We start from the raw sequence: 13,007 nt of genomic DNA on the forward strand, positions 1-13,007 counted from the left end.
GCAAATAAATAATAAAAGCTGGGGTAACAATACTTATATCAGACAAAATAGACTTTAAAAGAAATGCTGTAACAAAAGGGGAAAAAGAGCATATTATAATGATAAAATATCAATCTAACAAGAGATTATAACTTTTATAAACATAGCCAAGGTAGGAGCGACTAAATATATAAGCAAATATTGACCTACATAAAGGGAAATATCAACAGTTAAGACAATAATAATAGGGTAAAATTTAACACTTCATTGACATCTATGGATAGATCATCCAGACAGAAAATCAACAAGGAAACAGTGGCCTTAAATGACATATCTGAGCAGATGAACTTAACTGACATTTTTATGTCAATTTCATGCAAAAGCAGTAAAATATACATTCTTTTCAAGTGCACATGGAACATTTTCCAGGAAAGACCACATGTTCGGCCACAAAACAAGTCTCAATAAATTTAAGAAGACTGAAATCATATCAAGCATTTTCTCCTATCACAATGCTATGAAAACGAGAAACCAATTATAAGAAAACTGAAAACCACAAACATGTGGAGGCTAAATATCATGCTACTAAACAATGAATGGGTTAACAATGAGATTAAGATACCTGAGACAAATGAAAATGAAAACACAACGACCCAAAATCTATGGGACACGACTAAAGTAGTTAGTTCTAAGAGAGAAATTCACAGCAATACAGGACCACTTCAAGAAACAAGAAAAATCTCAAACAATCTAACCTTATACCAAAAGGAACTAGAAAAATAAGAACAAAACCCAAAGTGAGTAGAAGGAAGAAAACAAAAAATATCAGAGCAGGAATAAGAGAAATCGACTGTAAAAAAAAAACAATAGAAAGAATCAATGAAACTAAGAGCTGCTTCTTTGAAAACATAAACAAAATTGATAATTCTTCAATGAGACTCATCGAGAATATAAAGAGGGACCAAATACATATGATAAAAAATAGAGACACGTGACAACCAACACCACAGAAATACACATGATTACAAGACAATATGACAAACAATTATACACCAACAAATTGGACAACCTGCAAGAAATGTGGGGGTGGGAGGAAGTGGATAAGGATAGAAGAGGTCAAATATATGGTGACATAAGAAAATTTAACTTTGGGTGGTGAACACAATACAACATACACATGATGTACTGTTGAATTGTACACTTGAAACCTATATAACTTTGTTAACCAACATCACCTGATAAGTTTAATAATAATAAGAAAAAATAAATGAACTAGAAACAATCTTCCTAGATTGAATCAGGAAGAAACAAAATATCTGAACAGATCAATAATTATTAACGATATTGAATTGGAAATCAAAAAACTTCTAGCAAACAAAAGTCCTGAACCAGATTCATGTGAGGAAGGGGAAAGGAAGATGGCAGACTAGGTGAAAGTAGGATTTGTCTCTTCCCAGGTCCACACTGAAATTACAACCAAATTATAAAATAATTAACGTGGAGAATCACCTGAAGTCCAACTGATTGTAACACCTATGGCTGATAATATAAAGGAGCCACACTGAAGCCAGTAGGAGTAAAGTCCTGAATCCAGCTGGACCCACACCCAAGGGTGGTGGAGGATCACCCAGAGGGAAAGCAAGGCTGCAGAGGCTCTCCTGAAGGAGGTGGGGGGCCCTGGTCTCATTTGGGGGCTCCCCAGCCCAGGGTCCCAGCCTAGGGAAGAAAAGATTCCAATAACTTTGGCTGTAAAAACCCGAGAGGATTCCAGCCGTCTGGGTGAGATGGAAAGAGACTGAAACCTTAGATGCCCCTCTGAAGGGCCGGTGCACAGGCTTTCTGATCTGCGGACACTCACCCGGGATACCGGCTGGATGGCTGCCACACCCTGTGCCCATTCAGGGCTATTCAGGGCCAAGCATTCGCAGCTGGCAGCCAGCACTGTGAGCCACATTTCCGAGACAGGGTCAAGCAGATCACTGCTGCCAATACAAACTTGGGCAGATCATGGGGATCTGTGGGCCAGTCCCAGACAGCAGCTGGTCCTGCTGTGACCTCGGACTTCTGCGGGAATGCACCAACGGTTACCTTCTGCGGCAATGCACGAACAGTTACCAAAGTTTCAGCAAGACTGAGGCTGTGCTGATCCCATTGTCATTGTCTCTCTGAGACCCTGTCCCACACTACCCACAAATTGCCCCAGGCGGCCCATTGAAGGCGAACTGCCATTTCCCTGCCCTTCCCCATCGGATCTCCCAATCCACACAGGCAACAAACTTTGGCTAGCACTGGGTGGGCACTACACAGAAGTCAATGGCAAGCAGACCTCTGCCGCCTGCAAGAGTTACCAAAGGTCAAAGACAAAGAGAGAATCTTAACAGCAGCAAGAGAAAGGCAGCTAGTTACTCACAAGGCTATCCCCTCCATAAGAAAGTCTGCTGATTTTTCAATGGAAACTTTGCAGGCCAGAAGGGAGTAGCAAGAAATATTCAAAGTTATAAAAAACAAGAATCTACAACCATGAATACTCTACCCAGCAAGGCTTTCGATTAAAATGGAAGTTGAGCTAAAGAGCTTCCCAGACAGGAAAAAACTTAAGGAATTATTATCAACAAGCCAGTATTACAAGAAATGCTAAAGGGACTTCTTAAAAAGAGAAGGGGTAAAAAAGAAAATAAAAATAACAAATACGAATAATAAAATAGCAGTAACTATGTACCTCTCAGTAATCACTTTAAATGTAAATGGAGTAAATGCTCCAATCGGAAGACATTCGATAACTAAATGGCTAAGAAAACAAACCCCATGCATATGCTGTCTATAAGAGGCCCACTTCAGATCAAATGACATTCACAGACTGAAAGTAAAGGGATAGAAAAAGAGATACTTCACGCAAACAAATAAAATAAAAAATAAAATAAAACAGCCAGGGTAGCAATACTTATATCAGATAAAATAGACTTTTAAAAAAGGCTATAATAAGAGACAAAAAAGGGCATTACTTAATGATAAAGGAATCGATAAATCAAGAGGACATAACCCTAGTAAACACATATGTACCCAACATAGGAGTACCTACATACATAAAGCAATTATTGACTGACATAAAAGGAGAGATCAATAGTAATACACTCATAGTAGGAGACTTTAACACCCCACTGACACCAATAGACAGATCTTCCAGGCAAAGAATCAACAAGGAAACAATGGGCCTAAAAGACACACTAGACCAGATGGATTTAATAGATATTTGAAGAGCATTTTACCCCAAAGCAGCAAAATGTACATTCTTCTCAAGTACACATGGAACATTTTCTAGGACAGACCACGTTAGGACACAAAACAAGTCTCAATACATTTAAGAAGACTGAAATCATATCAACTGTTTTCTCTAATCACAATGGTATGAAACGAGAAATCAACTACAAGAAAAAAACTGGAAAATAGACAAACATAGGGAGGCTAAATAACATGCTACTAAACAATGAATGGGTTATTATTGAGCTCAAGGAAGAAATCGAAAGGTACCTAGAGACAAATGAAAATGAAAACACAACGATTCAAAATCTATGAGACACAGCAAAAGCAGTTCTAAGACGGAAATTGAAAGCAATATAGGCCTACCCCAAGAAACAAGAAAAAGCTCAAATAAACAATCTAACCTTACACTTAAAATGACTATAAAAACAGCAAACAAAGCCCAAAGTGAATAGAAGGAAGGAAATAATAAAGATTAGAGAAGAAATAAATGAAATAGAGTCTAAAAAAAATACAAAAGATTAATGAAACCAAGAGCTGGTTCTTTGAAAGGATAAACAAAATTGACAGACCCTTAGCCAGACTCATCAAGGAAAAAAAAAGAGAGGACTCAAATAAATAAAAGCCTAAATGGAAGAGCAGAAATAACTACGGACTCCACAGAAATACAAAGGATCATAAGAGAATACTATGAGCAATTAATTATATGGCAACAAATTAGACAATCTGGAAGAAATGGACACATTCCTAGAAACATATAATCTCCCAAAACTGGGTCAAGAAGAAACAGAAAATCTGAACTGACTGATTACCACCAATGAAATAGAATCAGTAATCAAAACCTCCCCAAAAAAACAAAAGTCCTGGACCAGATGGCTTCATAGGAGAATTTTACCAAACATTCAAAGAAGAATTAACACCTATTCTTCTCAAACTATTCCAAAAAATTCAAGAAGAGGGAAGCCTCCCTAACTCCTTTTATGAGGTCACCATTATCTTGATTCCAAAACCAGACAAAGACATTACAAAAAAAGAAAACTATAGGCCGATATCTCTTGTGAACATTGATGCAAAAATCTTCAATAAAATATTAGCAAACCGAATTCAGCAATACGTTAAAAATATCATACACCATGATCAAGTTGGATTTATTCCTGGGATGCAAGGTTGGTACAATATCTGCAAATCAATTAATGTGATACACCACATTAACAAATTAAAAGATAAAAACCACATGATCATATCGATAGATGCGGAAAAAGCATTTAACAAAATCCAGCATCCACTTATGATAAAAACTCTCAGCAAAGTGGGAATAGAGGGAACGTACCTCAACATAATAAAGGCCATATATAACAAACAGCTAACATCAAACTCAATGGTGAAATGCTAAAAGTATTTTCTTTACGATCAGGAACAAGACAAGGACGCTCACTTTCACCACTCCTCTTCAACATTGTATTGGAAGTCTTAACCACAGCAATAAGACAAGAAAGAGAAAAAAAAAAGGCATCCAAATTGGAAAGGAAGAAGTAAAACTCTCATTATTTGCCGATGTCATGATACTATAATATACAGAGAACCCTAAAGATTCCACTAAAAACTGTTAGAACTTATCAATGAATTCAGTACAGTGGCAGGTTACAAAATTAATATTCAGAAGTCAGTGGCCTTTTTATACATCGATGATGAACTTTCAGAAAGAGAGATTAGGAAAACAATCCCATTTACAATTTCATTGAAAACAATTAAGATACCTGGGAATCAAATTAACCAAGGAGGTAAAAGACCTGTTCTCATAAAATTAAAAGTCATTGAAAAAAGACATTGAAGAAGATACAAATAAATGGAAGCATATACAGTGCTCATGGGTAGGAAGAATCAACATCGTTAAAATGGCCATACTGCCCAAAGCAATCTATAGATACAATACAATCCCTATCAAAATATTAATGGCATTTTTCAGAGAGCTGGAACAAATAATCCTATCATTTATATGGAAACATAAAAGGCTCCTAATAACCACGGCAAATCTTGAGAAAGAACAACAAAGTTGGAGGTATCACGCTACTCGATATCAAACTACACTACAAGGTTACAGTAATCAAGACAGCATGGTACTGACATAAAAACAGATACATTGATCAATGTAACAGAACAGAGAGCCCACAAATAAATCCATGCCTGTATGCTCACTTAATATATGATAAAGGAGGTAAGCATATCCAATGGGGTAAAGACAGTCTCTTCAACAAATGGTGTTGGTAAAATTGGGCAGATACATGGAAAAAAAAACCACTGGACCACCTTCTTACACTGTATACAAGAACAGACTCAAAATGGATTAAAGACAAATGTAAGACCCGAAACCATAAAACTTCTAGAAGAAAACATAGGCAGTAAACTCTCTGATATTACTAACAGTAATTTCATTTTGGATATATCTCCCTGGGCAAGAGAAACAAAAGAAAAAATAAATAAATGGGACTACATAAAACTAAAAAGTTTTTATACAGCAAAGGAAACCATCACCAAAACAAAAAAACAACCGACTGATTGGGAGAAGACATTTGCTAATGATACGTCTGATAAGAGATTAATATCCAAAACATATAAAGAACTCATACAACTCGACAAAACAAACAATCCAAATAAAAATGGGCAGAAGACCTGAACAGATACTTCTCCAAAGAGGAAATACGGATGGCTAATAGACATATGAAAAGATGCTCAAAGTCACTAATCATCAGAGAAATGCAAATTAAAACGACAATGAGATATCACCTCATACCTGTCAGAATGGCTATCACCAATAAATCAACAAACCAGTGTTGGTGAAGATGTGGAGAAAAGGCAACCCTTGTGCACTGTTAGTGGGACTGCAAATTGGTGCAGCCGCTATGGAAAACAGTATGGAGGTTTCTCAAAAAATTAAAAACAGAACTACCCTATGACCCAGCAATTCCACTTCTGGATATTTATGCAAAGAAATCCAAAACACTATTAAAAAATATATATGCACATCTATGTTTACTGCAGCATTATTTACAATAGCCAAGACATGGAAGCAATCTAGGTATCCATCAACAGAAAAATGGATAAAGATGTGGTCCATAAGTACGATGGAATATTACTCAGCCATAAAAAAAAAAAAAATGATATCTTACCATTTGTGACAACATGGATGGAGTAGAGAGTATTATGCTAATTGAAATAAGTCAAAAACAAAGGATATGGATTCACTTATATGTGGAATGTAAAAAACAAACAAAGAACAAAACAGAAACAAATTCAGAGAGAGAACAAATTGATGGTTGTAAGATGGGAGGGTGTTGCATGGATGTACGAGAAAGGTAAGTAGTACAAATTTCCAGTTATAAAAACAGTCACAGGGATGGAAAATACAGCATAGGGAATATAGTCAATAATACTGCAATAACTATGTATGATGTCAGATAGGTACTATATCAGGGTATCACTCTGTGAGGTATATAAATGTCTAATCACAAGGTTGTAAACCTGAAACTAATATAATATTGCATGTCAACTGCAGTCGAAAAATAATTTTTTTTTTAAAAGACACCAAAAAAAAAAAAAAAAGGATCAGCTTAGTGTTCTATTTCTTAACCTGGGTAAGTACATGGGTGCCCATTTTAATGTATACATATTTGTTATACATATAGTTATAACACATAAGGAATATTACAATATTGTACGTGTAGTATACTACAGAATTTAAAAATTTGGAAAAATTACGAAACTGTTCTGTTATGGAAAGATTTGAAAGATATGTTATCTAGTGATAATAACATACATAACCAAAAAAAGAAAAGGACAAACCACAGATGGGGGAAAAGAAAATCTTTGCGAAAGACATATCTGATTTAAAAATGGACCAAAGATCTTAACGGTCACCTCACCAAATATGATATACAGATAGCAAATAAACACATGAAAATTTGTTCCACACCACATCATCAGGGAATCGTAAATTACAATGAGATACCGCCACACACCTATTAGAATGTCCGAAATCCACAACAATGACAACACCAAATGCTGGCGAGGATGGAGAGCGACAGGAACTCCCATTCACTGAGGGCGGGAATGCAAAATGATACAGTTTGGCACTTTCTTACAGAACTAAATATACTTCTGACATACAATCTAACAATTACACTTCTTAGTATTTACCCAAATGAGTAATTTCATGTCCATACAAAAACCCTGCACATGTTTACATGAAGCTTTATCCATAATTGCGAAAACTCAGAATCAACCAAGATGCTTTTCAATAGCTGAATGGATAAATAAATGGTAGCACATCCATATAACAGAATATTATTCAGTGCTAAAAAGAAATGAGCTATCGAGCCATGAAAAGACATGGAGAAACCTTAAGTGCATATTTCTAAGTGGAAGAAATTAATCTGAAAACTACATACTGTACAATTCCAACTACATGATATTCTGTAAAAACATAACTATAGAGGCAGTAAAAAGATCAGGAGGTGCCGGGGGCTTAGGGAGAGGAAGGAGGAATGAATAGATAAAGCATAGGAATTTTTAGGGCAGCGAAACTATTCTGTATGATATTATAATAGTCAGTACATGTCATTATATATTTGTCAAAACTCATTACTAATATACAACACTAAGAGCGAATCCTAATGTAATCTATGGACTTTAGTTAAAGTATCAATATTGGCTTCTCAATTATTAACAGGCATATCACATTAATGTAAGATGTTAATAACAGTAGAAACTGTGTGTAGAGGGAGTATATGGGAATTCTCAGTACTTTCTATTCAAATTTTCTGTATACCCCAAACTGCTCTAAAAAATTGTCTATTAATTAAAAACAAAGCAAAACACATATAAACAAAACAGTATGATTTATACGCTATTTATACAGTTACCTACATATATATACTTTGTAAATATGTACAAATAAACTCTGGAAAGCTGCTCGAGGAATAACAATGATACTTGTGAAAGTTAGGGGAGAATCTGAATATACACCCAGCTATTTGAGTTCTCTGGCATCATGCTAATCTGATTAGAAAAATAAAATACACATAATAAAACCCAGCATTTGCACTGAAGAATGCTATATGAAATAACCACAGACAAAATGATAATTCTTTAAATTTGGGTTATTCCTGGGAATGCTGCCCAAAACACAACCTAAATGAAGATACATACAATTTATCCAGACCTAATGCTAGAGAACAAAGAAACAGTATTCATAACCAATGTAAGACACTTAATTAACTTGGTTTGCTTTTCAGCTGCTGGTATTGATCAGTTATTCTTCCTATGTTTTCCTTGAGTTTCACTCATATATACTTTGCTGTTTCATTTTCTGGATCTTTATAAACTTCCACAAATGTACGAAAAAACAAAACTGGAAATAAACAAAACAACTCACCTGGGATTTGTTCATTTTCTTTAGCTTTTGGGTAAAGGCATAGAATTATGAAAGTGGACCTAGAATAAAGCAAAAAGGAAGGTACTGTTATTAAAGCTCTGACCTACTTCAAAATTCCTAGAATGACCTGCTTAGAAATCCCTGCACATCTCCTAGGAAAATACCATCTCCTGGGGCAGTCACTTTGCCTTTTCTTAAGGGGCAGAAAGGATCATAATGGCAGCACTCACCTTCACTCAAACATCATAAGACACCTGAAAATACATGAGTAAGACTATTTACTATCAAGAGAAAAAGTTAACTGACTCCTCAACTAATAAAATTAACAGAGAATTTAAAACAACTATGATTCATACATTAAAGGCTTTAAGGTAGACAACATGAATGAAGAAACAGGGAATTTCAGAAGAGATGAAACCAGCAAAAAAATCAAATGGAAATGCTAGGAAAGAAAAGCACGGTGACTGAGCTGAAAGAATATCTTTAACAGGCTCATTATTAGACTCAACAGAAGTGAGGAAATTTTCAGGAAGTCTGAAGATAGGTCATACAAAGAGAAAGTGGAAGAGGAAGAAAAAAGGAAAAAAGAGAGTATCTGAGGGATGTGGCACAATATCAAATGACTTAACAAACATGCCACTGCAATCTCAGAAGGAGAAGAAAGAATGGGACAGAAGTATTTGGAGATGTAATGGCCAAAAATTTTCCAAAAATAATGAATGATATCAAACCACAGATCCAAGAAGCTCAGATAATTTATCTGAACGGGTAAACAGCACAAAACAAAACAAAGACACATGTGGATATATCATACTCAAACCACTGAAAACCAAAGTTAAAGAGAAAGTCTTGTCAACACCAGAGGAAAAACAGACACATTATATACAGAGGAACCAAGATAAACAATCACAGCCCATTTCTCATCAGAAAATATACAAGCCAGAAGACAATGTACTCACATCTTTAAAGTGTTTTTAAAAACCAAAAAAAGAAAAACACTATCAACCCAGAATTCTATACCTAGCAAATATATCTTTCAAAAGTGAAAGTGAAATAAAAACCTTTCCGAACAAAAACAGAATTCATTACTGTAAACTTGTACTACAAAAAAAAAAATTAAGTTCTTCAGATAGGAGGGATATGATAACCAGACAGAAATCTGGATCTACACAAAAAAATAAACATCTCCGGGATGATTAAAATGAAGATAACACAAAAAGTGAGGTGATGAAATTGAGAGTATACTGTTTTAAGGATCTTACATTACATAGTATAATATTATTTAAAGGTCCACTGTGATTAACTCAATATGTTTATTGTAAACTCTAGGGCAACCACAGACATTTTGGCAAAAAGAGGTATAAATGACAAGCCAATAGTGAGGGGAAAAAATGGAATCATAAAAAGTACTCACAAAATCCAAAAGTAGACAGAAAAAGAGTAAAATAGGAACAGAGACCAGATGAGACAAGTAGAAAAAAAGTTGCAAGATGGTCAATTTCCATTCAGCCATTTCAGCACTTGGTAGAAACACACCAATTAAACGACAGAGGTTTTCAAATTGGATAAAAAAGCAATATCAAACTATGTGCTGTATATAAGCAGTCTGTTTTAAATATAAAACATAGCTAGGTCAAAAATAAAAAGATGAAATAAATATACCTTGCAAACACAAATCAAAAGAAAGCTGCAGCGACTGTATTAATAACAGTAAACTTCAGAAGGAATATATTAACCAGGGATAAAGAGTGACATCACATAATAATAAATGTGTCAAATCACCGAGAAGACCTAAGAATCCTAAATGTATAGGCACCTAACAAAAAAACTTCAAAATATAAGATGTGAAGACTGATAGAAAAAGAAAAATAATACATAAATCTACACTTATAGATGGAGACTTCAATACTCTTTTTCTCAGTAAGGGACAGAATGGATAGATATAAAACCATTAAGAATTGAACCACAGTATCAACTACCTTGTTTCAATCAATATTTATAGAAGACTGTACCATCAACAGCACAGTAGTCATTAAAATACATATAAAACATTCACTAAGATCAATTATATTCTTGACCATAAAACAAACCTACACAAGTTTTAAAGAATTGAAATTCGAGAGTAAATTTTCTGAAAAACAGAATTAAACTTGAAATTAATAACAGAAAGAGATCTGGAAAATCCCCAACTAGGTGGAAATTAAACAACAAACTTCTACATAAACAACAGGTAAAAGGAAGTCACAAAGAAAGTTTTGAAAAACTCAGAATTTAATGGAAATGAAAATATATAAAAATTCGAGGGATGTAGTTCCGGCAGTATTTAGAGGGACAGTTATAGGATTAAACTATTTCTATAAAAAACAAGAAAGGTGTCAATGACCCCACCTCCCACCTTAAGAAACCAAGAGGGAAAAAAAAGGGAAATGAAACCCAAAGCAAGCATAATAAAGAGCAGAAATCAATGAAACTGAAAACGGAAATAGAGAAATTCAATGAAACCAAAAGCTGGTTATTTCAAAAGGTTAATAACATTGATGAATCTCTAGCCAAATGGGCCATGGGGGAAAAAATTCCCATAAATTAGAACTATCAAGAATGATCACAGAGACATTACTACAGATGCTAAAGACATTAATGAATTCTTCTTTAGCAATAAATATAGATAACCATTAGTTACAGTAATTAAGGAAAAACATACAAAATAAAGTGGGAAATATCAACAAATATAAGAGAAAAACGATGAAATAATGGAATAAGAATCCTTCAACAGCAATAAAATCCTACAAAAGAATAAAATTGAGGAAAATGCAGTTCATTCATTAATGTAAAATACTGAGTAGGGGGTCAAAACAAAAGAGGACCTGAACACATGGGAAGACCTAGAATAAGACCCAACATTCCCTCTAACTTAATGTAACCATCAGTGGGATCACAATAAAAGCATCAGCAATTTTTAAAAAATGCAATTCTAAAGTACCACTGGGAATATAAGAAAACGTGTATAATCTCAAAGTGATGAAGTCTTTTGGGTGCCATAAAAGGAAAGGGCAGTAAATTCAACTGCAGAGAAATTCAAAACGCCTACATGGCAAAAACTACCAGTGAGCAAAGTCAAAAGGCAAATGAAAAACGATTTGCCATTCACATCACAAAATATCAACTGGCTGGGTAACCTTGGGAAAATCACTCCACCTTTCTGAGCATTCATCATTCCTTCTCCAGAAACTGAGATACTAGCAAAGCCCCAGGGTAGGTGAACACTTAACGGAAAAGGTTCTTGCAAAGTGGACAGAGCTCTTACTCGTTCAGCCCGTCTGCGCATCACTAACGTTGCGGGGGGCTTTCCATTCTCCCTCTATACCGCGAGGACCCGGGACACAGCACGCGGCACTCGGGCGCTGCCAGGTGTGTGCGGCCCCGCCCCCCGGGCTCGCCCCGTATTCGAGGGGCCTAGTCACGCGCACGGCCGTCTGGACTTCCGAACTCCCTCCCCAGCGGCCGGACCCTTGCCGGCGTCGGAGGCACTTCCCCGGACAAAGGGAGGAAGGCGAGCTTCGCAGCCGCCCTCCCACTCCGCCGTCTCCGCCCCTGCACGTCCGGCCAGGCGGGCCCTGCCAACCTCCCGCCGAGGAGAGCGCCAGGCGTTCCCCCGACGCCGTCCCGAGGGTCACCGTCGCCCGCGAGTCGCCGAAGTTTGGGCTCCCACCCTGCGCGGGCACGAGCCCATCCTTCATCTCCTCTCCTTCGGCCCCTAGGCCCCGCGAGCTGCCTGGTAGCCCTCTTCATACCTGGAGGGACAGTCTCCACTCTTGGCTGAGTGTTAGGCCAGGTTACAGCACGGGGCGGAGAAGGCGCGCGGAAATCGGGGCCCTGTCACCCACTCGCGGCTAGAGGTGGGGGAAGGGCGGCCAGCGGCGCGCTCGCAGCTTTGCACATGCGCAGATGCTTGCTGTCCCAGGGTCCTCCGAGGAGTGGTCCATCGGCCTTCGGGACTACATTTCCCATAAGCCTGCGGGGCCAGAGCGTTGGGACTTTCTGGAGCGTCTTCTCCCTGTTTAGGGCTTTGGATGATCGCTGGCAGAGATAATCTCTTGGTTTGGACTGTTCATTTCTCCCAAATTAAGGTTGTCATTTACCACCACTAGCTCCTCCAATACTGCCTTTTAAAGATTATACAGGTAGCCTATGATAGTTTTAATTAGAATATATGTATAAAATAAATACCCATACTCTCACTTTCCAAAAATAAGTGTGTTAAGTTCACACTTTTCTGATTATTTAAAATAAAATTGGCCTTAAAGGTACTGTGTGCTGCAACTAGATTTTCTTTTTCTTT

The 13,007-nt window shown here is 36.7% G+C and overlaps 1 protein-coding gene across 4 annotated transcripts in view; it reads right to left on the reverse strand.

Annotated features, from left to right (window-relative positions):
* Positions 1-12,619, reverse strand: part of ZFP1 (ZFP1 zinc finger protein) — a 29,753-nt gene extending 17,134 nt beyond the window's left edge. For 2 of the 4 annotated variants that reach the window (XM_006908817.3, XM_015586921.2), the window contains exons 1-2: positions 12,460-12,619; positions 8,669-8,727 (exon numbers count right to left, since the gene is read on the reverse strand). In XM_006908817.3, the coding sequence (XP_006908879.1) occupies positions 8,669-8,683 (15 nt within the window). In that variant the 5' untranslated portion in view covers positions 8,684-8,727; positions 12,460-12,619. Of the gene's footprint in view, positions 1-7,253; positions 7,333-8,668; positions 8,728-11,972; positions 12,407-12,459 lie in introns of those variants that run through there. The other 2 variants (XM_015586922.2, XM_015586920.2) reach the window with 2 other exon arrangements.
* Between the last annotated feature and the right edge of the window lie 388 nt (positions 12,620-13,007).

The sequence above is a fragment of the Pteropus alecto genome, unplaced genomic scaffold, assembly GCF_000325575.1.
Source record: "Pteropus alecto unplaced genomic scaffold, ASM32557v1 scaffold123, whole genome shotgun sequence".
Classification (NCBI taxonomy): domain Eukaryota; kingdom Metazoa; phylum Chordata; class Mammalia; order Chiroptera; family Pteropodidae; genus Pteropus; species Pteropus alecto.